Genomic DNA, 27,457 nt, shown 5'->3' on the forward strand with positions numbered 1-27,457 from the left:
AGACTCACTTTCTCTTGAACCTCAGAGAGGACCTATAGGGCAGGGGCCAATGCGTGCTCATGTTCCATAATCCACTGTGGAAGATTAGATATGATCTCCTGGAGCTAATTGATTATGACAGGGGTAACCCAAATGATACCTCAAGACAGACTCGCTGCATTGGCTGTGGTGGCTGGATTACCACTCACATGGCCTAAATCTCCAGATGCTGACCAACCAGACCGGTTTGGCACCTTCATCGCCTTAAAGGCCCTTTGGAAGGAACGACGCATCCCTGCGCCATCTCTGACCATCCACGACCGCCTGGGCGACCAGGTCGAGGGGGGCCTTTCGGCAGCCATGAACGGCACGGAGGGACCGGACTTCTACGTGCCCATGTCCAACCTGACCGGACTGGTGCGCAGCCCGTACGAGCACCCGCAGTACTACCTGGCCGAGCCCTGGGCCTTCGCCTGCATGGCGGCGTACATGTTCTTCCTCATCGTCACCGGCTTCCCCATCAACTTCCTCACGCTCTACGTCACCGTGCAGCACAAGAAGCTGCGCACGCCGCTCAACTACATCCTGCTCAACCTGGCCGTGGCCGACCTCTTCATGGTGGTGGGCGGCTTCACCACCACGCTGTACACGTCGCTGCACGGCTACTTCGTCTTCGGCCGCCTCGGCTGCAACCTCGAGGGCTTCTTCGCCACGCACGGCGGCGAGATCGCCCTCTGGTCGCTGGTGGTGCTCGCCGTCGAGCGCTGGGTGGTCGTCTGCAAGCCCGTCGCCAACTTCCGCTTCGGCGAGAGCCACGCCGTGGCGGGCGTGGCCTTCACCTGGCTGATGGCGGGCACCTGCTCCGTGCCGCCGCTGGCCGGCTGGTCGCGCTACATCCCCGAGGGCCTGCAGTGCTCCTGCGGCATCGACTACTACACGCTCAAGCCGCAGATCAACAACGAGTCCTTCGTGGTCTACATGTTCGTGGTGCACTTCAGCGTCCCGCTGCTCGTCATCGGCTTCTGCTACGGGCGGCTGGTGTGCGCGGTCAAGGCGGCCGCCGCGCTGCAGCAGGAGTCGGAGACCACGCAGCGGGCCGAGCGCGAGGTCACGCGCATGGTCGTCCTGATGGTCGTCTCCTTCCTGGTGTGCTGGGTGCCCTACGCCAGCGTGGCCTGGTACATCTTCACGCACCAGGGCACCTACTTCGGGCCCGTCTTCATGACCGTGCCCGCCTTCTTCGCCAAGAGCTCGGCCCTCTACAACCCGCTCATCTACGTGTGCATGAACAAGCAGTTCCGCCACTGCATGGTCACCACGCTGTTCTGCGGCAAGAACCCCTTCGAGGAGGAGGAGGGCGCCTCGGCCACGTCCGCGTCCGCGTCCAAGACCGAGGCCTCCTCCGTCTCGTCCACCTCGGTGTCACCGGCATGAGGGGGAAAAAAAAGTCACCGATCTCCGATCTCCTGGAAAGCCTCACTAACAATGAAACGTTACGCTACACACTACAACTGGGAGATGATTTTACTCGTATGATGGAATGAAAGACTTCTCCAAAAGCTCTCCATTCATTTAGTTCAGCTCAAGACTGGAAATCTGGAAGTGAAATCCATGTTGTGTGAATGGAGTTTGTGAATCTGTCTAGTTCAAAACCGTCTGACTATAAAGGACATGGATATTGTTGTGCGCACGTGATTTTACATCCTGCAAGTCACTGGATTGGACCTATTTTTTATAAAAAGAGATGGTGTTCATCCAGCCGTGTCCTGAAAAGGCCTTTTTGTCTGTTGACAGGGGTAAGACTCGTGTGACGACACTGGGCCACTGTTTTTTAGACTGAAGTTTTTAATGGAATTTCAAAAAGCTTTTAGAGTGGCTAATCTATCATGTGAAATCAACTGCACATCCTCTCTCTGAACGTCTGTGGGCAAATAGCAAGATTGTAATTCATTGTCAGTCTAAGGTCATTTTAAGAAACAATTTATCTAATGTTTGATCCTAATGACCAGATTTTTTCCCATTTGCTGCTCATACTATAGGTGAGGTGATGTGTTTCATGTTGTCACATTAAAAGCTGCACTGGTTATGAAGATTGCAAAGTTTCACCTATTCAAAGCTAACGATGACACCTTGCAGACTAGCCTTCCATCACGTCTATAAAGATGCTTGAAACGTGTGGGTGGAAAATGAGAGTGGCAGAATCATGGAATGCTTCTGTGCCAGGGCAAACCTGTAGGCTGCTGCACATAGACTACAATTCCACACATTCCCACATTTAGAGATCTTTGTTATAGGTGTGTGAGAAGAAAACAAACATCTTCTGAAGTCTGTGATAATGACTTCCAGGTAGCTATAGCAACCCTGAATTCTCCAGCTCTAGCTGAATACAAATTCCAAGTCTCTGCCACACTCTCCTGCCTCTGATAACGGAGAATAAATATCCACATGATAAATGTCCGCAACTCTCCAATTTAGGGAAAGGGGGGAGGGGATTTGGTTCACCTGCTCAGCTGAGCACTATCATTACTCTTCAATACTCTGAAACTCAGATATTCTGAACAGAAATTAGATGCAGAAAACATACAATACATGAATGATGAATGACTACAATGCCTACTAATATATAGGCCTTCGACACTGAAATGTGTTCTCATTCATAGTCGGGGGAACAAAACAATCTCGAATGACTAATGGTAAGATGCTTGAGTGGACAGCACAGTTTGGTGACTAAAGTATGTCTTGCCTCAATAGTCTAGGCCTACTTAGTCTACCCTTTGGTCTGCCATCAGGCTTAAGATCCGACATCAGAGGCAGTTTGCATACATTTCATGCTTCCAGGTCATTAGTGAGAGCCATTTTTTACTAATCACTAGTGATTCCTTCAGTTGCTCGCGCAAGGAGCTCTACACCAGAAGAAAATGCATGTCACCTCCACTTTCATCGTGTTTTTTTGACTGAACAGTACGGAAACCTTTCATGTGTTTCCATGACAACAAGGGAATGCTTATCAAGGTCAGCAGCAAGCCCCCTTGCATTCCTCCCCTTACCCAACCTCTGTCGCTGTTGATGATGATGTCGTTAGCACAGATTTGATTACCCTTCAGGGCTCGCGTGATGAATTGTCGACAGTCACGTCTGCATGTCATCATCTGGGCTTTATGCAACATAACCCGATTACATATATTTTTCATCTAATAACGTTGCTGAAATTCAGCAGAGAAATCTGGTAGCAGAGGCTAGTGATGCATTATTCAGTTCCATGTTCTCTTACACTGTGTGAATCACAGATTCTTCCGGGACCAGAGTTGCCCTGCTAAGATATTTGCACAAGATTAATCTCCGAAGTGGTAATTTGTCTTCGATGTGCTAATGAATAAAGTCATCCGACCAAATTGTAATGTGAATTAATGTTGAAGACATTTGAGATGAACAAAGTAAGTCTAGGACACACTACAAACTTTGAGTGATAGGCCTATATAAATCACAGTAGCCTATGTGGGAGATTATCAACTACAGATTACTGTAGGTGGAAATTGCTGTCTGTACCATAGTAGCAAATGGTCGGTTAAGCAGGCAGGCCTTTGTTCAAGGTTTACACATTTTATATATATTTTCTTATATTCATATTTATTTTATGACATATTTTAAGTGATTGTGGAGGAGGTTTCAAACACTGATCAAATATTCCATTCTTACAAAAGCAAATGCCATCTTTTCATCCCTTAAATAAAATACAATCACATACTTTTTCTCCTCTGGAAATTGAATACTGCAGCAGGTCTTGTAACTCAGTGGGGTGTTTACATGATTCGTTACCCTGGCTACCACAAGCACCTCTGTCAGCTGGAGCAAAGCTCTTTTGATTAAATCATTGATCCCTCAACTCCATCTCATTTGCATCAAACCAGAACTGCAGGTTCAGCACCGACACTTTGTTCTACATTCACAAGCTCTGCCATAGGAAATAATTAACTACCGGATCGTTTCAGGAGAGGTAAGCTGAAGCACCTCAGCTGTAAAGGCAACATTCCCACAATTTAAGGGGTGATTATGGTCGAAGAGGATTACTGGGAAGTGGGAAACTTCAAGATCTTTTTAGGTCCACATTCAATATACGGACAAAAACATTTCAAATTGACTTTTGACAATTAAATCAACAATTTGACGTTTTAATAGCCTATTGAATTAACACCATAGAAACAAAACTGTTAAACTACAGAGCTACAAAAATGTCACAGACACTTCACACTTTTGGAGGTAAACAGACATGCTGTTTACTTTGACCTACACACCTGCCTCATTGGAATCAATTATAGTCATTTGGCTGTGATACTGTAGCTTTCTAACTCAATACTGGGCCCATTGGACTGGACTAATGGTACATTTATGTCTCTATTAAATTTTCTACCTAAAAAGATCTAAAAATAGGGCTCATATTGAGAAAATCCAGAAGTTTCCCTTTAAAGTACGCTGGTTACACCAGTCACTCCCACCCCCTATCCGCTCACGTTTCTCTCTTATCTGATGGCTCAGAATAGCATACGGCCTCAGTGGCTTTAAGTCCCTTCACGGTGTTCATCTGGGGGACAAACTTTCCTCCTGTCACAGAGGCGAGCAAGCCAGAGGATCCCACAGGGATTTTAATGAGTCGGAGTCAGACCGAGCAGCAGCAAGACTCCTCTCCTTTGAACTGGGAGGAGATAAAGACCTCTTTGTTCTTGGCCGTTTTCCTCCAAAAAAAAAAGAGAAAAAGGAACAAGGGAATAGGATAAAGTTCCTTAAAACTTCTTTTTTGAAACGGTTCAATTTCTTCACCACCGTATGAAATATTTCTGGACAAAAACATGACCCGACCTTTTCTTTTAATATATTATTTTTTTTATTTTTAACATTATCATAATTTTATTTTCCCTTCATTCATTTAAAATGATCACCTCTGAATGTACACATACTGCAAACTGTCAAAAATATACAAACAAATGCAGGCTTGTGCTATACTCTGGTCCAATGTTAAAAAAAACAGTGGCACTGGGGGAGAGATAAAAAGAAAGACACCGAGACTGTAAAGACATGCACAGCATTATGTCTGAGCACCACTAACAGAGCTGGTTGGTGCATGAACAGGTCCTTTGGAGAGGAAACAAAAAAAATTAGTCAGACAGCAGTTAAAAAGCCTGTCTCTCATCCAACGAAAAGGTCAATAATGGTTCTGTTAGGCACATAATTGTATTTTGTACATATTTGTTAACTTCATGGATCACCTTTAGCAGGAAAGAAATAATAATAAAAAAAAAGATCACCACCTAAACCTGAATAATCAAACCGAAAAACAAAGAGACCCTATTATCATTCTTCCAGTGGTTTTCAAAGTTCTGAATCTCTGTTAAGGAGCATGAGGATCATGGATGGCTGATGGGTAAATTTGTTTCTCCAGGGGCCTTGTGCCCCACAGCTGAAGGGGGGGGGCACTCGGTATGGGTCGGCTGAGTGGGAGGGAGCCTTGGAGGGCTGCGGAGAGGCTTGATCAGATGCTGAGGTCTTTGGAGTTGTCTTTGTAGGGCTTAGGTCTGGGCTCCGGCAGTGTGTCGGACACACGGCCGTAGGTGGGCCTCGGCACCCTGTAGTAGTCAGGCGCCTCTTCCTCATCTTCATAATCGTCGTCATCGTCCTCTTCATCATCCTCCACGTAGGCGTAGCTCCTCTCCGGAGACAGGTCCCTCCCCAGGCTGCGTGTCCGGTAGCGGTGGTCCTCCCTCTCCGCGGAGCGGCCGCGCATCAGCGTGCTGTAGCGGTTGTACGCCGCCGAGCTGTTGGGCGTGCGCGCCCGGGGCAGGGTCACCGTCTCCTGGTCCCGCTCGCGCTCCACGGCCTCTCGGTAGGCCCGCTCGATGGCGTCCCGCATGGCCGGGTCCTTCAGGAGGCCTCCGCTCGCGGGCGACGGGTCCCGGAGGAGGCTGGAGGCGTCGCGCTGCAGGGTGTCGCCGCCGCCGCCGCGGTTCAGCCGGCCCAGGGCGGCCGCCTCCGTCAGGACGCTCTCCGAGCGGGACGGGGGCACGGGTGGAGGGGGCTCCTTCAGCGCCACGTCCGCCTCCTTCTCCGGCTTGGTGTTGTCCACGCGGTCGGCGTACGGGTCCGCGGAGCGCGCGCGGTACCGGTTGGGAGACTGGTACCGAGAGCGGTGGGGCGAGCCTTGCCGTTGGGGGGAGCGGTAAGGGGGGCGTCCCTGGTACGGGGAGCGCCCGCGGTGGGGAGAGCGTCCCCGGTAAGGAGAGCGGCCCCGGTGGGGAGACTTGTGGCGGTGAGGTGAGGAGCGGTGGCGGTGGTTGCTGTTGCCGTGGTGATGTTTGCCGGGCGAGCGGCCGCGCCCGCCCCCGTGGCGGCTGTCCAGGGTGTTCTCGGCGCTGCGGGCGCGGCGGCCCTTGTCCGGGGAGCGGTGCCTCCTGTGGTGCCCGCTGCTGTGGTGGTGCCCGCTGCTGTGGTGGTGGTGGTGGTGGTGGGTGCTTCGGTGGTGGCCGTGACTGTGGGAGTTCCCGGCGCCGGACTTCTTCTTGTCGTCCTTCTTCTTGTCGTCCTTCTTCTTGAAGAGGCCCTTGCTCTTGCTCTTGCTCTTCTTGTCCGGCGAGCGGCGGCGGTGGTTGGAATGGTGATGGTTGGAGCTGTGGCCCTGCTCCCTCTTCTTCGTCGTCGTCGTCGTCGTCTTGGCCGCGTCCCGTGCCCGGTTCTCCTTCTGGGATGGTTCGTGAAAGTCTTGTGGGTAGCTGGACTCCGATGGTGGGTGGATCTGACTGTCGGTCGGCAGGCCGCTCACTTCCGAAACGCTTTGGGCGCCGGCGCCGGGGCCGTTGGCGCTGCGGCCGTCTGGAACACACACATCAGAGTTAACGCGGGAGGGGAAAGAACACAGCGTTAGCGGTGACATATGGACCGGGGGGGAATGGATGCACTGTTGCCAGGCGGAAAAAAAAGAAGCCAGAGGATTTGATTGGATGGCAAAAAAGCGAAGGCTCATTTAGTGTTGGCAGGTCGCACATGTTCTTTTTTTCTGATAGGCAGTCGAGAAGTGTTAGTATCTCTGCGCAAAACAAGCAATGGATGACACATGGAGCAGCCCAAAGCCCAAAACACGCCAGAGGAGAAAAAGATTAAATCGCGGATTTTCTAAGATGTATTTAGGTTTTTAAGAAACCAAAGCCAATTAAGCAGAAATGATAAAGGCACTTTATCAAGCACACAGAAGCCATGTTTTTTTATATTTAGCACTGGCATCACAATTAATTCATGCGTTTGCATGCTCACGCAATGCTTTTTCATCTCGCATAAATGTTTCATTCAAGGACAAAACCAGAATGGTATTTTTAAACTGACTTATGAAGTGCATAATGTATGAGTGCAGTTTGATGCAGTTTTGGAATGGTGGGGCTTAAAAATTAATTTGGAATTTCCTGAGCAACGAAGTCACAGCAATAGAATGATGCTCCCTCACTGAAAAATGAGGAACTGGCAGAAACTGATCAAGGATATATAAGCTTATAAAACTCTGAGGTGCTTAAATTAATAGGTGAGACAGGAAACGACCTGAGAATGTAAAACTTTGGATTATTTGGGGAAAAGGCTGACAAAGACATACCCATAGTGTTTTTCTTCCAGAAGAATTCTGAAGCCTTTTTGATATCTTCATGTTTTTCAAAACACTTCTACATCCATGCGCCTAATATACCATTAGTAGAGTACTTAAATATAGCCATTATGCAATGCCCACAGGCCATTGTTTAAACAAAATGTCAAATCTATGGTCAAAACATGTCAAATCTCTTCGTTGTAGAGTTGACTGGAGGTGTTTAACATTACAAATGTAAAGATAGTACATGTATGTCTGTGAAGTATTTCTTCAACACTAAGTATTTCTTCACAGAATGAAAATTGCATCTTAGGATGCTCAAGGATGACTGACAAATGTCTACTATCACATAGAACTGGCTCTATGTTTACTTGGATACATTTGTTTTATAATCGCCAATGCAATGCTATGCTTCTTACAACTGAACTGGACTCAATGATCGGGACCATGCCAAAACTTAGAGGTGAAAATACATCTACAAGCCAAATTGGTCACATCTCATCTCTAAGCCCTGTGAACCGGAAGTGAAAAGTTGAATAAAAGCAGGATGCGTGAGCGAGCGTGTCCCCACTGTTCGAGATGATGTGGGAGGGGAGGGGCTGAGGACAGATGGATGGCAAGACACATTTTTTTTCCTCGCTGCGCTGCATTGCATTCTGGGTGAATGGTTTTGTCTGCTACGATGGAGCGGAGCACAGCGGTGCGGCTCAGATGGACGCCAGAGCACACAAGACACGGCTGAGAGGAGGCGGACTGGCGGCCGGCCGGCCGGACGCCGGATGGACAGACGAGCGGGCGCGTGAGCGAGCGAACTACAAACCGTGGTCTGATTGTGGCCTGCTCCAAAGGCGGGGGCCTCCCCAACTTTTTCATTCCTAGCAGTGGTGGCAAGGTGAGGTGCGACCATCGCTGGAGGAGGAGGAGGAGGAGGAGGAGGAAGAGGAGGAGGGAGGAAGAAGGAAGAGAGAGCCCAGTGATAAAACGAGAAGAACAAAAGTGAAAGCCAACACAAAGGAATGAGACAGAGAGAAGAGCAGAGAGCATTAAACCACTGTGGAGAGACACCAGGCAGAAGAAATAAAGGCTTATCCCCTTTTGCTTTTCAATGGAAAAAGGTGTTTATTTGTTTAATTAGTCAATCAAAGATAGAGATTGTCCAAGAAATAACCCCACCCTTGAGTGAAAAATCAACAGTTAAAGAGAGAAAGCACTGGATCCCAGCCCATACACACACACACACACACACACACACACACACGCACACACACACACACACACACACACACACACACACACACACACACACACACACACACAGCAGCATAAGGAGCCCAACCCCACAGACCCAGTGAGATGCACACAGAACACCATGTGAAGCAGTTTACATTGCAAACAGAAAGAAAAAACAAAAATATCAGCGAAATGTGGAAGGATGCAAAGGAAAAAAAAGTACAAAATGTTACAAAAATATACAACCTCACAGAGATGTCATATTGGCGCAGGACAAAACATGTCATATCACATTCTTAACTTGACAAAAATACATGAGTGAAAGCTTCAAAAAAAAGTTGATACTTTCAACAACAAAAAAAATGCATCAAGATGAATTGTGTTTACTTAACCAAGAGATTAATACAGTTGAAATGAGTCTTCCATAAATATTATGGAAAATGGCCTACAAAAAAGAACAAGACTAACAGAAAAAAACATTGTGACCTTCACTGACAGTTTCATGCAGAAATATCTTTTTTTTTCTGATTAATAAGTGGGTCAACTCATGATTCTGCACATAGAAAAAAAAAACGATCTTTTTCATTACAAAAATGGAACACGGACATGGGGTGGTCTCCAGGGAAAAGTGTTGTCTCCAGTCTAACTTAGAAATTGTACAGTAAGTGAGCATAGATCCAAGAGCAGTTGTGAGGACGTGGAGTACAATAATGTGACTTCCCACTGACATGGTAACTAGAATGCTTCCTTGCCCACGACCCCGTTAAAAGCCGCATACAGGGCCATCTCAGTAGCTTACATTCACCTTTAATAAATATTATAAATATGTTAATTCTGCCTTGTGGACATTGAAATGCAATCAAACAAAAGTTCCTTCTTTTCTTTTTTTTTGTACAGCGATAAAAATAGCATCCAGATGGATGACTGCAGATCGGTTAACATACGTTATATATCCAGTTAGAAAAAGAAAAAAAAATCTTTTTTTTGTTTGGTTTCGATGTTGATTCTTGATGTGTTATCGTGTGCCAATGACGACTGCCCCCAAAACCCCACCCTCCCGCCCGCCCCCTCACCCCCACCTCACCCGACAAGTGTCCCGTCAGACCCCCCCGTGTGGCACTCAGACGTGAAGAAGAGGATGGCAGAGAGAGAGAGAGAGACAGAAGAAAAAAAAATACCCACAAGGCAGCAGGAGGAGGAAGGCCTAGAACCCCACAGCATGACAGGAAGCCAGAGTCTCCCCCGCCCCGCCCTGTGCACCCTTCCCACACACACCACGTCGTGTGGACACCTCAGGGGGTGAACATGGGCGAGAAGGGAATGTTTTCGTAGATTGACCCACCATATTCCGGCACGGAGCCGTCGCCGCGCTTGAGCACCAGGTGCACCCGCCGCCCGCCGCTCTTGATCAGCTCGATGGCGCGGGCGTGCTTCATCCCCTTGGTGCTCTCGCCGTTGATCTCCAGGATCTCGTCGCCCACCTGCGGCACGGGGGAGCAGAGAGCAGAGCCACAGAGGAGGGAGGGGAGGAGGAGAAGAGACAGAGAGCAGATAGGGAGGGGGGAGGGGGGAGAGGTGGAGAGAGTGAGAGAGAGATGGAGAGAGAGTGAGAGAGAGAGAGAGAGAGAGAGAGGGGGAGAATCAGAGGAATAGCAGAGGTGGGAAGACAGCGGGGAAATAAACATGATTAAAACAACAGATCCTCTTTTTTGTTCCCCACTCACAGCATTACCCACAGGCTTCCCGCCGGCATCCACAACCCCTGCTTGCAGCAACACAGAGCGAGAGCCACATTTTCCCAACTCCCTTTCAATCTCTCTCCTTCTCTCTCTTTGTCTCTTTTCCCCCACTTCTCTCCTCTCCACGCCTGGAGTTATCTGTCAGTGTTCCGTGTCAGGGGAATTCCGCCTTGCGCAGAACCAGGGCCGGCACTGACACCTCCGCACGCCCAGCTTCACACAGCTGCACGGCTGCTGCTGCCGCTACCGCTGTTGCTGCTGCTGCTGCTGCTCCTGTCTCCAATCTCCAGCCCCAGTAATAAGCCCTCCCCCCCTCCAAGCCCCACTGACAGGCTCCCCACACGGCAGACCCCTGACAGCTACAAGAGCCAATATCCACACACAGACTGTCTTTACAAATAACACGTTAGACACCGCGAGCAGGCCCCGGAAAAAGGGAAATAATAATATAAAAAAAACACTACTCTTCTGTAATGTGGCCCACTCTATTAGCCTGCTGGCGTTGGTGCTAAAAAAAAGGAGAAAAAAAAGTATTGTGTAGAGACAAATACCTTGACAACGAGGCTTTTGTGAGCTTTCGGTGTCTTTAAAAATATATATTGTCACATTTAATTAAATCTCTGTATGGGAACATAAAGCGTTACCATAGAGATGTGGAGCTATAGTTAGACTTTTGGAGAACTGGAAGAGAGAAAGAAAGAAAGAAAGAAAGAAAGAAAGAAAGAAAGAAAGAAAGAACAAAAGAACGAAAGAAAGAAAGAAAGAAAGAAAGAAAGAAAGAAAGAAAGAAAGAACAAAATAACGAAAGAACGAAAGAAAGAAATAACAAAAGAAAGAAAGGACAAAAGAAAGAACGAAAGAAAGAAAGGCCGAAATAAAGAAAGGATGAAAGAAAGAAGGACAGAAAGGCAGATGAAGGTAGAGAGTAAAAGGGCAGAGGGCCGAAGGAGAGATGACCGGTGGCGTACCCTCATCTTGCCGTTGCGCACGGCGGCGCCGTCCTCGGCCAGCCTCAGCACGTACAGGTCCATGTTGTACTCGCGGCCGCCGCGCAGGCTGAAGCCAAAGCCTTTACTGTCCCGGTCCAGGTCCACCGAGTAGAACTCTGCGTCCTGACACAGCCAGACGCCAGACAGCCAGCCAGACACACACACGCACACAAAGGACAAACAAACAAGCAAATAAACAAACATAAGATGAAAGGCAAGGTCATCAGCTTTGCAGTCAAGAGATGGGTGGCGCTTTATTGAGGCATTCTCTGCTTTAGAGACGAAGGCCCGCATCACCTCCAGCAAAGTCACACACACACACACACACACACACACACACACACACACACACACACACACACACACACACACACACACACAGTCTGAAGTATCTGGATGAATAATTGATGCATTTGGGCTCGGCAGGTATTTTTGGGTGACGGTAGGGCAAGTGACGGGGCGTCACAAGGGCACTCGAGCGAAGCCTCGTTAAGTCCCTCCGCACCACCTCCACGCTGCTCAGCGCTGCCTTATATAAGCGCAGAGAGGACTTAAAAGGGCCGACGGCCCCGTAACGAGCGCCCTTAAAGACTTTGCCATTATCTAAACGCACCCTCCGACTACCTGCACTCGGAGATAAGTGAGCTAACATTTAGCCAAGTGTCGCCTCGCGCCTTTAACCCGCCTACGGGCCAGAAAGTTTAACAGCCAAGTAAGCGACGCTATGGGAAGGTTTCATGAGTGACGGCGTGGCTTGCTGAGCTGCGTGTTGACGTCGAGGGTGTTTGTGCTGAAAGGAACTGGAGCTTCTCTGTGGTTTTTGTGTTGAATGAGAGGGTGCTTGTACTGAGGTGGACTGAAGCACTGTGTGTGTGTGTGTGTGTGTGTGTGTGTGTATTCGTAGGCAGTACCTGAGGAGGGGCCTGGCTAGGAGCCGGTGGAGGAGGAGGCTGGGGGGCTTTGAACTCATACGACTCCTGTTTTGGTTTAGTGTTGTTCCTGGAGAATTGAGCAAACAAGGAAAATAAACAAACAAAACACAACTTGTTTTCTTCGCTCAATTTACCAATTTTGAATATCAATAAGATACTGGCACACACACAGTGGATGATTTATACGTTTCCAAGTTGTACAAAATATTTGATTGATTTGAAAGAATGACAAATTAAACTATTAGTGGGTCAAAGCAGTGTGTTCACAGTACTGTGGAGAAGAGAGACAGACACAACGTGATTCATTCTATTAGGCTTAATTCGGCATCTTCAAAGTCTTCAAAGAAGTTGTGTGTTTCTACGTGTGTACAGGTATGTGTGTGTGTGTGCGTATGTGTGTGTGTGTGTGTGTGTGAGAGAGAGTGTGTGTGTGAGAGAGAGAGAGAGACCTACCTGGGCTCAGGTGCAGCTTGTTGTTGAGGTGCATGTGTGGTGGTGATGGTAGCGATCTTCTCAGCATTGGTCAGCAGTGACGCATTGGACGACTCTGGAAGAGGGAGCAGAACATGGTGAGTCAAAACACACACACACACACACACAATTCCTCTTGAGAGAGACACACTCACATATTGGCTGAGTGGAGCTCACAACCATTCTCCCCCAACAAAATGAAACATTTTATTTACTTGCCATTTCTACATTCATCTCACTTACACGCAATCTGTGGCTGTCTGGAATTAGATTACTCCACGTCTGTACTGAAATATAGTGAACAGACCGTGTCCAGCTTAAAGTACCACTAGCAGTGCATCTATGAAGAAAGCCCGGCCGCTATGAGAGTCCACGACGATATTTCACGATATTTATTGACGGATACGGTTTTATTAGTCGCTTAATTGCTGCGTCTCTAATCAGGGGCTGAGCGTCTCCCCTCTGCTGAACCCTCCCGGGCGCCACTCAGGCTGGACCGGTGATGCACGGCTGCGTCTGGTACCTACTTAATACCCGTCCTCCATTATGCACATTGGGCGCAGATGAATCACTGCTGGCAATAACAAGTTAATTGCAGGCGTGCACCTTTCTCCCTCGGCTTTTTACGAGCCAATCAAATTCGGCCGCGGCGGCTCCGCGCGTCTCTGTGTCTGCCCGTCGCCGATGTGCCCGCGCCCACTTTTGGCCCGGCTCTCCCTGGACGGATGCCGCCGCCGCCAGCCAGCTTTTTAGTCCATTAGCTGGCCGCGATGTCAGTCCCACCTGTAGTTCCATCCCGACCAATGGGGTGGCGTTCTGGGACTCTGTGTGACTGACAGGTCCCTCCCACCTATGAGCACGTAGTGTCAGGGAGTGGCTGAGGGGGGCTTTTTTTTTCGTGAATTCACCAACCCGTAAATCACAGCATCTTCGACTTCGACATTGCCTCATTCTACCCACAATGTTATTTCCTTCTAAAAAAAACCTCTTCACTGTAAAAACATTTATGGTGATCAGGCTTGCATGGACCTTTGTTTCACAAATGAATTATGTAATGAAAAAAAAAAAAGAAATGCAGACAGATACACAAATGTAATTTCATTCTCGGATCCCACACTGGGGGGGGGGGTTGGTGGGAAATGACCTTGTGAGGTGTCCTGCAATCTCACTGGGGGGGGCACCGGACTCCCGCTTTCAATCCAGCAGGAAGACGAGGCGCCTGCTTGGGCTGATGAAACAGTAACCTGCCAGGCTGCTCAGGCTCATGCATTATGGCTGAGTGGGGATGCTCGTCGCTCGCTAGCTAGTCCCTCATTAAACTTCACATGGGGTGGGGATTGTGTGTGTGTGTGCGCGCATGTGCATGTGCATGTGCATGTGCGTGTGTGTGTGTGTGTGTGTGAGAGAGAGAAGGAAAATGGAGGAGAGAGACAGTGTGCATGTGGGTGGGAGTGAAAACCTTTCCATCGTGAACAAGCTTTGGCCTTGGATAAAAAAACTACATTTCTAAAAATGCTCTCTCTCTCTCTCTCTCTCTCTCTCTCTCACACACACACACACACTCACACAGTACAAGCACACACACACACACACACACACGCAGACACCATTCTTTACAATACTGATTCCAGTTTCCTGCTCATCCTTGATTTTTTCCCCTGTCTGTCTTTCCCTCCTTCCCTGCGGCTATTTTCTACAGCAATCTCTGGCTATCGCATCACACTGGAGTCCCAAACACTTTCATCAAACATGAAACAAGGAGAACTACAAAAATGGAACTTTTCCAAAGTCTTAGAGCGTTGCCTTCTCCAACTTTCCCCTGAATAATTTCTGTTTTAATTAAAGTGGAGGAGAAGCCCATTCCAACAGCAAGCACTGGGTATGAAGGGTGCAGTCTGTGTGTCTGTGTGTCTGTGTGTCTGTGTGTCTGTGTGTCTGTGTGTCTGTGTGTCTGTGTGTCTGTGTGTCTGTGTGTCTGTGTGTCTGTTGTGTTTGCATGATTCAGTAAAGGGTAGATTGCTTTGTTGGCTATGTTGTGTTTTTATAATTGTGTGTGGGCATCCATAAAGGGTATACTTAACTATGTTGTTTATCTGTGTATGTGTGTCTGTGTGTGGGACTTTGAATCAGCAAACATGCTTGATTATGTTGTTCTTCAGTGTGTGCGTGTCTGCATCCATGTGAGTAAAATGTAAACTTCATTATGTTGTGTTAAAACGCGCGTGTGTGTGTGCGTGTGTGTGTGTGTGTGTGTGTGTTGAGCTGAAGTAGAGACATGAATGTTTGGTGTAACAGATGAATTATTCCCCTCACTTTAAATTCAGACAGACAAGCTACTTCAGCGCATGACAACCCCCCCGCCCCCATAACCCCCCCCCCCCCCCCACCACCACCACCACCACCACCACACACACACTCTCCATGTCTGCCTCATCTCTGATCTCCATCAGAGTCACATGCCAAGCCATTGTTATCCACAGACAGCTACTTATCTGGGCTGCCTCACGGCTCCAACAGCCCGAGTATAGATGTTGTTTTTCTGTAGCTGGTTATGCAACTTAAATGCTGGATACATGGCAAGCCAACGGACGGCCTCCAAACCACTTCCTGTTCTCCAAATATAGAGATCCTCGGAGCGTCCAGATATTGCTCTCTACATTTTCATCCACTTCTCCTTCTCTCGCAGCCTTTTTTTTTCCCAGAATATTTCCAAGCGAATAATCACAATTCTGTGCTGAGTTGACAGATTTCCCTAACTCACACACTTCTTAAGTGGGGAGAAAGGACTAATACATGGAAATCAGTTCCCTAAATGCATGACTTGTGTGGGGAAAAAAAGATGAATACATCTTCCTTCATTTGCACTGCATGTGAACTTCTTTCTTCCGCTTTCCCAAAAGTACAATTCTGAAGAATTCCGACTTACCGTCACCTGGGATGATCCGGAGCGTGACTGTGTTCCCGGCCTCCTTGATCAGGTTGACGATGTCGGAGTGGGACTTGTTGGTGATGGAGCAGCCGTTGACGGCCAGGATGCGGTCGCCCACCTTCAGCTTGCCGCACCGGTCAGCCGGGCTGCCCTCGATGATGCGACCTATTTTGTGGGGCATGGCCACACATGCGTTTCCAGCTTTGTTCAGCACCAGCATTTCAGTGTGTGTGTGTGTGTGTGTGTGTGTGTGTGTGTGTGTGTGTGTTTGGGTGATGAGGAGGAGATTTTTGATAAAGGGAGGATGTGGGACAGGGAAAGGAGGAAGGAAGGAAGAGGAAATGAAATGGAGAGGAAGGGAAAAGGAGGAGGAAGAAGAGAGAGAGAGAAGGAAACAGAATATTAAAGGGTTAATTCAAAGCCACCAAGCAAAACTGATTAGGTACAGCCCACCTGCACACCGGCCCATTTTAATGGAAAGAACTGATTGACAGAACAGAGGATAGAGGCAACGTGTCTAAAACACCCACTCAAACGCAGCCACACAAACACACTCACACAGCACTGACACATCAAGCTGTCTACTGCTCGGGTAAGCCATAAGAGTGTGTGAGTGTGTGCTTGTTTGGGTATGGGAGGACCATACGGCAATACTCAGCACAACTGAACGACAGTGTTTTAAAATAAAATTGTTCTACCTGTCAGGCTCTCAGAACTCCCTCCCTCTGCACTCACAGTGAGATATATTAGATCTGGGCTGGCAGAGGGTTCTTTTGCACTTTTAACAAGTGGCTCCAGCTCGCTGTGCCTCAAAGACAAGGAGCCAGCTTGAACTCCGATGCGGACAGACACACTCACACACACACACACTCACGCACGCACACATGCACACACACATGGGCACACACACTCATGCACGCACGCACGCACACACTCACACACGCACGCACACACACACACACACACACACACACACACACGCACACACACCCAGACTGACTGACAGCTTCAGTGTTGTGCCCACCAGTCTTTTCTGCCTATGGCGCACATCATCAGACAACCCAAGTGTCTGAGGCCTCTCATTATATAAAGCTTGCTTCTGCTCGCTTCTGCCTCAGCCTCAAACTGACAACTCCAGAGCCCTTCCCGCCATCCACCCCTTTATGTTCGTGCTCGCCGCTTGTTTTGATGTCATCAGGAGCATGCAATGTTTTTAATGCGTCGAGCAAACAAGAACGAAGGAGTACGAGAGGAAAAAAGCTCACCTGCAGAGCATAGACACTTACCCCTCTAATACAATTTCTCCCAATTTTCTAAATAAAATCTTGCTTGTCGGTGTTTTCTCATAACAAGAAAAGCAAAGGTCCCGTTTTAAGGACTACAGAGTCAGACTACAGAGCCCTGTGGGAGAGCCGGCGTCCAGCAGCACAACCCAGGAATAGAGAGACGAACAGTGTGTGTGAGAGGGGCAGAAAGGGTCTCCTACAGAGAGTGTGTACTGTAGGAGTCAAGTGAGTGTGGCAGGTAGGCCAAACCACAAATAGCCGGAGGGCCAGCGCAGAACGCAGCCGCAGCACACACAGCTCAGTAATGCAGTGGAAGAGACCAGGTCATGCAGAGAGACAGAGAGCTTTGTGCATTTTTGTGCTTATGTATGCATGTGTTTGTTTGTGCGGACGGCAAAGTGCATGTACTGTGTATAGTGTATATAGTACTGTAAGTAGTGTGTGTGTGTGTGTGTGTGTAGGGCGCATGTGTATGTGGAGGGGTGTGTGTGTGAGTGTGTGCGTGTGAGGCTAACACCACTCACACAGAATTACATTAATAAAAACCCTCCCCAACTTTGAAATCCCAATCAGTGCAAAATGTCTGATTTTTTCATTATATTCTTAATGCGAAGACTAAGAATTCTATTGCACATTGTCATTGTCTGTCTGGATGTGTGTGTGTGTGTGTGTGTGTGTGTGTGTACACACACACAAGAGTGCGTCATGCTCTTACCAAAGGTGGTGCCCGCCTCGGGCCTCGAGACAGACGAGACGATGACGAAGCCGAAGCCCTCGTTCTCCCCGCGGCGGATCTCCACGTCGTACGGCTGCACGGCCGTGTTGACCACTGCCGGCCCCGGCCCTCCGCCGCTGCCGATGCCGCTGGTGCTGCCCGAGCCGGAGCTGACCGTGTTCAAGGAGTTCTGGGAGCCCTGTGGCGTGCGCTTGTCCTCGGTTAGCGAGGGCGCGTGGTTGCTACTGTGGTGGGACGAGGCGGGCGACGGTGGCACCTCGCCGTCCACTTTCACTGAGGAGGACGAAGACGAGGAAGAGGACGTTAAAAAGGCATCTCATTTCCACCCCTTAACACCTTCCACAGATGCATACAAGGACTGATAGACAGGAAATGATCTGTGCCTGAAATGATCACATATATTCAAAGACAATATGGAAAATCGCCTTTCTTGACATCGTACATGGCCCGAGTTCAAGCCTGAACTCTATCAGGCCTGTGCATATGGATTGTGCTCAGAGAGTGAGGCAGTGACTCAGTGTGCATTACATGGCCACGGTAATAGCAGAGTCTGGGAGAATTAGAAATGAACTGCGACTCGATCGCTCTTCCTCCTCTGATGGTATACCCATCTGAAACCGAGCTTCCAACATCAGGCAAAAAGATGTCTTAAAATATCAACTAGGCTCCTGCTGATTCTCCACTGTGGAGACCGAATGAGCACTTGAGCAAAAAAAAAAATGGATGGTTTGAGAAAGTCTGTGAAACAGAAAAATCAATAACAAGTTCATTTAGCCTGGTGCTTAGCATGGATTTAATGCGCGCGTTTGAAACCCACATTACGTCTGAGGGAAAATGATAGAATCAAAATGTAATTATATTTGAATGCAAGGCATACAGTAGGCCTATAAGCAAACAAATGTTATAAATAATCATAATAAATCTTATTATAATCCTCTCTGATAATGAGATAGCTTCCTTTTTCGCATGATAGTTTAAGTTCAGAGTCACAGAGAGTGGGGAGAAGCAGCCAGAGAGATGAACTGAGGCTTAGATGGATTTTAAACTAACTTTCCCAGGAACATACTGTATACTGTACTGAGACACAAGAAAATGGGTTGGATAAATGGATGGTGAAGTGCCACTAGTGCGCACTACTGTATAGTGTACAAAGTATAGTGCATTGGTACATAAATATGAGGTCATGTGCATGTTTATGAGGGAACCGAGTAAAGATATGTCAAGCAATACAAATATATGTTCCCTGCACAGTGAAATGTGCTGAAGAGGAGCATAAATGAAAGGATGAAAGTAAGTAATGGGTGGAAAGATACACTGTAGATGGGGGAGTGATGATCACATTTGTTTAGAATGTAGGTAGCCAACATGTTTATTTTACTGCGTTTTTTTTTGGTCATAATGTAATAATATAATGTGATCACACCGAACTACAACATGATTCTAGTTTCAGCCCTCAACGAAGAACATTTTCAAAAGCAGCATCAAACATGAAGCTGTTGACTTAGCAGACGACACTGCGATAATAACATGCAGGTCTATGGGGGAATGTGGCTGCGCTATCTGCAGAGCTCTGACCTATTTTCCCACCATCTAACACTATGTTCGTGCTTTAAGGAGTCGAGGGGGAAAAAAGGATGCATCAAAAAAGGCTATGGGTCTTCACCGCTTATGGACTAGTGCTATGAGCTTGCTGGCTTTTTTGAGAACTACTGTAGCTTTTTGAGTCGTGTCGTCCGCCTGGCCCTCCTCATCAACTCTGTGGGCACGGCGGAGGTCCGACACTCCTTCAATCAGGTTTATGGCCGGCTATTCATTTGCCTCAAGGCTGGGGGACCTCATCGGCCATTTCCCCTTCGTCTCCTGGAACCTTGATAAGAAAAATCTCAGTGGGCGCTTCACCTGCACTGCTTGAGCTGCGAGACAATCAAATATGCCACAAGTATTTGCGAGGTCCCCTGCGCGCTCTCTCTCTCTCTCTCTCTGGTTCTCGGACTGTTACATAGCAAACTGACAGCTGTAGAGAGAATAATTAGGAGGGTGAGGGCTCCAGCGTTCTCCCATTAACATGTGCTACAGTAAGACATCTCATTTAAATAAAAATCTGTCCGGTAAGGAGAGAATAATTAGATCACACACTGCATTATTCAGGATTCTATTAAGAGCTCTGAGCATCACCGACATTGGAGACGTAGCGAAGGGACAGAAGGAAGAAGGGGGAAAAAAAAATCTCCCGCGAAAAGAAAAAGTTTAATACAAGCGCCAGTGAATAACACCTATTATCCCGTACCACACAAATGCCAGAGAGAAGCCACGCTTCTACAGGCTTTGCATAATGCGGTGCTTTACAATGCACCGGATCGGAAGCTCGGCCTTTTGAGTTCCCACAATGCTAATGTGTACCAATTTTCCATGCCGTCAGCAGCGGGCTCGCTTTTCGCCGTGGCAACAGTGCCCAAGTCCGCAGCGCCACTGGTGATTCTGGATAGTTCGCCAGGAGTTCACCTGACAAGGTGTGTGCGAGTTTATAATCACTGCAGTGCACCTTACTTTGGATTATCAACAGCTTCGATGGACATTTTAAAGGTGCTCCAATAAGGTCAGACAACAAAACGTCTACACAACGTTGTGTGTCGGTGCTTTTCCTTACCTCCGAAACCTGACTTGCGCCTCACGGTCAGGTTGACGTGGCCCTGCTTGGCGGCCTGCTGCATGAGCTGCACCACCAGCTGATGGGACTTGCCCACCACCGCCGTGCCGTCCACGCAGATCAGCTCGTCCCCGGAGCGCAGCCGGCCGTCCTCGTCCGCGGCGCCGTACTTCACAATATGGCCGATGTAGATCTGGAAAAAGGGGCGAGATGGAAGCGGAGGAGGAGGAGGAGAGTTGTTGTTTGTTTTAGCGGGTTGTTTTTTTTTTTTGGCTCGGCGCCTGGCACGGTCGTCCCGTGGCGTTAACAGAGGAAACAGAGAACACCTCGTCCAAGCAAATCTCGGCGGTCCGCTTCGAGGCCTTTATGCGGCTGCCAGCACACTAGCACCTAATGAGCAAACCTCTAGGGCACTTGTGTGTTGTTTCATATCAAACGCTGCGGCGCGCGGACCAGCACATGAAAAGGCAGCGGGAAAAAGTTGCTGTTGGATGGCCTAATGGAGATATGGGTGGAGATACGGGTGGTCTGACAGATATGCGCTTTTTTCTCTCTCTGATAAACTGAACTGCTGGACATCAAAGAGGATAACGAGCGACAGAGAAAAGCGTGTGTGACCACACACTCGGAAACTGTTTGCCTTGGCCAAATGTTTTGCTGCCAAAAAACGAGGGCAATAATATGGTATGCAGCAACAGCCAAGAAAATGGATCGTACCATGAAAAAATACAAATAAATAAATAAATTTAAAAAGTCAGTGAAGTCTGTACATGGGCTGGCCTATTAAATTTGGAACGAAAACTTAAAAGCCTTTGAATTTGTTCAGTGTCTTTTCAGACAACAAAGGCAATCATTGATAGAAGGGGGAAGTTCTGAGATGAAGCTGGACGCACACCATAAGAGATAATGACAGAGATAATTATTTACACTTTGAGAGAAAATGGCTTTTAAAATATAAAAAAAACCCTCTAAACCTATTTGAGATGGTTAAATATGATTTGTATGGCTACTTGTGAAAGCAGCAGAGGAGAATCACAATTAGCTATTGCTGAGCAAGCAAGAAGGGTTTGGACAGAGGTGGACTACGGTCACTTACTGGTTCCCCGGGTTCATTTCCTCCCAAAATCCTGAACCCGAAGCCCGTGTCCTTCCTCCACAGGAAGATGTCTTGCTCCTGAGAGTCCGGCACTGAAAAGGACACAAGACACACGGTCAGCACAAACACATTAAGAACCAGGGGTGGACATCCCAGCTACAGACTGCAAAAGTCCTGCCATCTATTCCTTCACTTGACACAGATGACTAGAGTTTAAGTGATCAGCCCATCTTTCTGGCTGAGGAGTTGAACTATTTATGATCAGCTGGTTTAGTGAATGGTAAACACATTTGTGGCAGGACTTTTACTTCTGGAGACCAGGATGTCTGGCACATTTCGAGCATCGGTGCCCAAGTCCCACGTCCCAGTTTGCACCCTTGTGGAGAGGCCGCTGCAGGGAGACGCTAGACAGACACAGACGCACGGATCTAACGGCCAAGCGGCCGTGACCGCAGAGGCGGCTCCTTCGCCTCGATCCAATCAGACGCGACCTCAACAAAGGCCCCGAGTCTCGGGCGCCATCGATCAGGAATTCAATCAGTCCGACTCAATGTTCCCCCGCTCTCTACCTGCGAGGCAGCCCCGGCGCGGAGCAGAAAAAACCAGGACACAAGCGCTAGGACTCGGATATGAAATGCCACCTCAATGACTCATAATAACAAAATCAATTTTTTTTTTCACTCGCCGGCAAAACTACAGCCTTCAGGGGGCGAAGCGACTCGCACGGGGTTATTATACAGATGATTACATATCGCTCGTTAGTCAAGTCAAACAAGAGGAGAGGATCCTGAATAGTCTTGCAATGCGCCACACGACTTGTTTAATTAGCGGGAGTCACAGTAGCGTCGCCACGGGGACTCTCCCGATGCGGAGCTGGTGTTTGCCTTCTCCGGAGCGCCCGTGGCGATCAGCCGCTCCGTGATGACGGGGGTGGAGGTTCGGGGGGGGGGAGGGAGGGAGGACGAGCAACACATGATCCGTTTCTCATGTCACATCACTCAGGGCAAGTGACAAGGGAGCTACCCTCTCTCTCTCTTTCCCTCTCTCTCTCTCTTTCTCTCTTTCTCCCCATCTCTCTTTCTCTCCATCTCTCTCTCTCTCTCTCTAAAAGCAGCAAAGCTGCGCTAAGCCTGCAGAGATGAGGAGGCTGCCTGTCTGCTGCCGCTGCATTAGCAGCGTGGGGGCCTCTCCAGCGCGTGCCCTCACCTCCACTGGTTGGCAGAGGGAAATAAGGACGAGGCTAAGTAGGGCTGAGCGCAGCCGTCTCTGGCTTACAGGCAGTGGCAGCTCTGGAGCCATGGGGAATCTGCCACCAAGGAGAGGTGGGGGGGGGGGGGGGGGGGAGCTGGCGACGGAGTCTAGAATCCGGGGTGGGTGGGTGGGCGATGGAGTGGAGTGTAGTGGGGAGGAGAGGGGGGGGGCAGACTGTGTGTCCCGGCACAAGTCCTCCACGGTGGGGAGATAGCGAAGCGCCGGGGGAGGAAGAGCGCCTGGGCCAGCTGGGGAGCCAGAGCAGCTTGGGCTGCAATCTGTTCGGCGGATCAACAATTAAGCATGTGGTGAGAAGCCATTACTCTCTTTTTTCCGGAGAGTGCCCGGCGCCCAGGTAGAGCGGGGCAGTTTGGCTCACTCGCTGTGCAGTCCGCGAGACCGGCCGAGCGAGAGACGCGTCAGACGACTGCGCAAAAGAAAAAAAACAGGAGGGAGAGAGGGATGGGATGAGAGGAGATGGAGAGAGGCAGGAGGAGGGATGGAGATACTGATAGAGAGCGAGAACAGGAGGAGTGGAGAGGAGCAGAGGCAGTGGCGTCCATGGCTCCAGAGCAATACAAAATGGCTGCCAGTGGGAAACCAAAGGCTGGGCAATTTTCCCAGATCATTCCATCTTCATTTAGCTCTTGGAATGATTGCAGAGAAGTCACCAAATTGTGCATTATGGCGTGCCCCGGCCTTTAATTCAAACTCACTTAGGGAACAGACTCTTAACGGAGCTTTTTGCTGCAACTTGGGCGCTCTCGCTCTCCTTCCTGTGGGAGTTTGGCAAGCCACCCAACAGATCTTTCAGGCCTAAAGGAGACTGTGGCAGGTCGTCGGCTTCTCTCCATCTCATCCGTCTCACTGCTCTGCCTCAACAAATGGTCTCAAGGCTGCCGTTTTGGCTTTGCCTTTAACACAAAAAGTCCACCGAAAAAGCGAACAAAAAAGAAAAGTACATAAAAAAGCTGGTGGTGACTCACGTCTCGCTCGCTTTCAGAATAAGAATAGGAGACTAAGAAACTCATTCTTATTCTCCATGTTCCCCTCGAGTGGAAAAAAAAAAGAAAAATCCAGAAACTCGCACTATAGGTAGCAGTACTGGGCCCCGGTTCTGCCTCGTTCCGGTTCTTCAATAATAGAACAGCACCGTGCGAGGAGCACCGAGGGAGGTGGCGAAGGAGGGAAATCGGTGGCTGAAAAACTCGGGCAAGAAAAATAAACACTCTCCCGATAACAGCTCTGGGAGATTCCTGCTAATTAGGGAGACCCGCTCCCCCTCTTTACTGAAGACCCAGATGTAAACAAGCACCGCCGTCTCGCCCATCTTCCAGCGCCGCCAATTGCACACTGGGCTTTTTTGCCACCCCAAATGGGGCTTTAAAGGGGGCACTGGTGCGTGTGTGTGCGCTAATGGCGGCGTGGAAAGCAGGTGTTCAAGGGCGACACATCCACATATAAAACACACACATATAAAGAGCACAAACTTCGGTGAGGAGAAAACGAGGGGGAGGGGTGCGGGGGGGCGGGGTGGGGGGGGACGTGGGAAGGGACAAAAATAGGTGATGAACTGCCCAGTCGGTGCGGAGGTGTCCCGCTTTTTTCTGCCCGGCCGCCGCCTGACCGCGCTCACATTTTACATCAGAGATTGGCCAGTTCAAAGACGCCACGGCGGCCGCTGCCCTTCACTTCAAACGGCACCCTGCGGCGCCCACTCAAGATCACACCTGGACCGAGGGTCCCGCTGTCACCGCTGAGAGTCAGTTACTTAGCCCCACCGGTGAGAAACAGGAGCACTGGCCGATGCTTTAACAGCAAAGACCTGCACCAGCAAACCAAACAGAGAAGGCCATCATATCCATCAACAGAGTAAGTATGCTAGTGAGTAAGTAAGTAAGTATGCTCGTGAGTAAGTAAGTAAGTAGACTAGTGAGTGAGTAAGTAAGCTAGTGAGTAAGTAAGCAAGTCAGTAAGCTTTATTCGTACTTCATACAGTGCTTTTGTAGACGTGAATCCCACAGTACCCTGAAAGCGTTCCCCAGTATAGTGGCAGGTACAAACCCGGAACAAGGAAGGAAGGAAGGAAGAGGAGGAGGAAGAGGAAGTCCCGACAGCCAGCGGCATGCACCCTCCACCAAAACATAATTACTTACGCCTACTTTCATACATGCTCCTGGACTGGGCCCAGATCTTGAAGGGGTCCGGCTTCTTCTGGATGGTGCCGTCGGCCGCGGGCGGCGCCGGCTCCTGGTGGGGCAGGCCGGGCGGCGGCTGGGCATGGGGGGGCGGCGGCGGAAGGGCGGCCGTCTCGGTGGTGGGGGCCTGGGAGGCGTGAGCCGGGGAGTCGCTGGCGTGGCCGCTGCGGTGGCTGGAGGCGCTGTGCTGAGAGCTGCCCTGGCTGTCCTTACGCTCCAACTGCTGCTGTGGGCAGCCAAGAGAGGGAGAGAGAGAGAGATGGAGGGAGATGGAGAGGGAGAGAGAGAGAGAGAGGGAGAGAGGGGGGCAGAGAGAGAGAGCGTGGCAGAGAGAGAGAGAGAGAGAGAGAGAGAGAGAGAGAGAGAGAGAGAGAGGGAGGGAGAGAGAGAGAGGGCAGAAAAGAGTGTAGCAGGGGAGAGATAGAAGAGAGAGAGAGATGGAGAGAGATGGAGACAGAGAGAGGGAGAGAGAGCGGAAGAGAGTGTAACAGGGAGAGAGAAGAGAGGGAAACAAAAGATGAGACAGAGACAGAGAGACAAATGGAAAAAAAGGGTGACCAAAGGAGAGAGAGAGCAGGAAAGGCAGGGATAAATGCAAGAAAGAGGAAGAGAGGAATGGGGGATAGAGTGAGAGAAGGGCAAACACAGATAGAGAGACACAGAAATAGATTAGGAGTTTGAAACAGAGAGCAAAAAAGGGCACAATAAAAGAACACAGAGGAAAGAAATATGAGAGCGCACTAGAGATGGAGAGGAAGATACACACACACTGACACACACACACACACACACACACACACCCATGAATAGATGTAAAGAGGAAAGACGTCGAGCCCAAATAAGGCGCTAGATGGACCGGTCCGCAGGATAAAGGAATAATGGGGGGAGGCTAGGAGGGAGCAAATGGGAGACAATCAAGCGTGCTTATTGCCGAATCTCCTCTAGCCTCGCCGCTTAGCCGCCTGGACCCCTTAAACGCCGTCCCATCATGCTATTCGCCCCCCCCCCCCCCCCGAGAAATGCACCTCCACACCGGCAATCCCAATGCCACGGCTCCCGATCCCGATTCAGTTTAAATGGCTAATTTGGATTCATTTTTCTCTCTTCGGCGCGTGCGATGGCAGGCCCAAGGAAAACGCACCAATCCATCAGTCAGCAGTCAGCTGATGCTATTTGCAGGACCGGAGCTTCCTGCGCTCAGAGGGACAGTGATGACAGACACCCTCTTAATGGAAGCCATACACTGACCTCATTATCCGTAATAGCGCTAATCAGTAGATAACTCTAAAGGCTCCCGAGGGTGTGCTGAACAAAAACGACTACAAAAGATCATAAAAAAAGGACCAACAAGCAGGTGGGGATCGAACATAATGAGCGGTTGGCTCCAAACACGTCAAGAAACAAATGAACGGCATAAACAATTAATGCTTGTTCTTTCTGTTCTGAACAATCTGCACAAGCAAATGAAATATCTTTAGTTTCAATGGTATCAATTTAACCTAAGCATACTGTACATTCCTAAAACACAGTGGACACAGCCCTCTAAATACACTCAACTGACCCAGGACAAAAATACCAACAGCTTACCATCTACACCCTCCCACAAGGGCATCACATGATTTCTAGCCCCACCAAGTCAATAGTATGAGTTTTATAAATAAAAACACGAGCTCCTGGTCACAAAGACGATCCATATACAGTAGAAGATAAAAGAGAACCTTCTCAGGTTCCAACAGTCTTTATCTGCAATGCAATCCAGTGGCCTTCAAACGATGGAGGCAGTCTCATCTAAACGCCCACTCAGTTTGCACATGTCCTCTGCGCGTGCGTGCGCGCTCTCTCTCTCACACACACACACACACACACACACACACACCACTGAGGGCCACTGAGACACTCACTGCCATATTACACAGCCCATACTTTGCGTCACATACTGGAGCCAAATCAGCTACAAAAATGCTCATTCGCACATGAACACACACACACACACACACACACACACACACATGCAAACACAAACACACACACACACACACACACACATACACACACACACACACACACACACTCCATGTGGTCATGCATTCTGCCTCAAACATGCATAAATGCATACCAAATGATGCAGATTTCTTTTTGTAGCATCTGAGCCCACAGGCACACACACTCTCTCCAGATATGGCCACAGAAAGCTGAGCTTCAAACACACACAGACGACGAGCCAGACAACCATATCAACACCCAATGCCTCGCCTCCCTCTCCACACTCCTCACCAAGTGAGCAGTATCACTGGGATGCTGTATCCACACCAAAACACAGTCATTAGTCGAGGCAAATTGAATAAAATCGCACGGC

At 49.1% G+C, this 27,457-nt stretch overlaps 2 protein-coding genes across 4 annotated transcripts in view; one reads left to right on the top strand and one right to left on the bottom strand.

Annotated features, from left to right (window-relative positions):
* Window positions 1–327: 327 nt before the first annotated feature.
* Window positions 328–8,273, top strand: rhol (rhodopsin, like). 2 transcript variants are annotated; one of them, XM_062545887.1, is made up of 2 exons: window positions 340–1,349; window positions 8,080–8,273. In XM_062545887.1, the coding sequence occupies exons 1-2, from the start codon at window positions 340–342 to the stop codon at window positions 8,123–8,125; spliced, it is 1,056 nt and encodes a 351-aa protein (XP_062401871.1). In that variant the 3' UTR covers window positions 8,126–8,273. The 2 variants fall into 2 exon arrangements, with proteins under 2 accessions (XP_062401872.1, XP_062401871.1); XM_062545888.1 differs by lacking the exon at window positions 8,080–8,273 and having other exon boundaries at window positions 328–1,413.
* Window positions 8,274–9,926: 1,653 nt separating this feature from the next.
* Window positions 9,927–27,457, bottom strand: part of magi1b (membrane associated guanylate kinase, WW and PDZ domain containing 1b) — a 114,883-nt gene continuing 97,352 nt past the window's right edge. For both annotated transcript variants that reach the window (XM_062545886.1, XM_062545885.1), the window contains exons 14-22: window positions 25,060–25,327; window positions 21,653–21,744; window positions 20,557–20,749; window positions 17,889–18,182; window positions 15,885–16,088; window positions 12,941–13,034; window positions 12,467–12,554; window positions 11,535–11,678; window positions 9,927–10,308 (exon numbers count right to left, since the gene is read on the bottom strand). In XM_062545886.1, coding sequence (XP_062401870.1) covers window positions 10,120–10,308; window positions 11,535–11,678; window positions 12,467–12,554; window positions 12,941–13,034; window positions 15,885–16,088; window positions 17,889–18,182; window positions 20,557–20,749; window positions 21,653–21,744; window positions 25,060–25,327 — 1,566 coding nt within the window. In that variant the 3' untranslated portion in view covers window positions 9,927–10,119. The remainder of the gene's footprint in view (window positions 10,309–11,534; window positions 11,679–12,466; window positions 12,555–12,940; window positions 13,035–15,884; window positions 16,089–17,888; window positions 18,183–20,556; window positions 20,750–21,652; window positions 21,745–25,059; window positions 25,328–27,457) is intronic.

The sequence above is a fragment of the Sardina pilchardus genome, chromosome 9 (genome assembly GCF_963854185.1).
Source record: "Sardina pilchardus chromosome 9, fSarPil1.1, whole genome shotgun sequence".
Lineage (NCBI taxonomy): Eukaryota > Metazoa > Chordata > Actinopteri > Clupeiformes > Clupeidae > Sardina > Sardina pilchardus.

Bases quoted from the DNA above. Each gene is read 5' to 3' on its own strand.
- rhol (XM_062545888.1), top strand. From the start codon at position 340: ATGAACGGCACGGAGGGACCGGACTTCTACGTGCCCATGTCCAACCTG.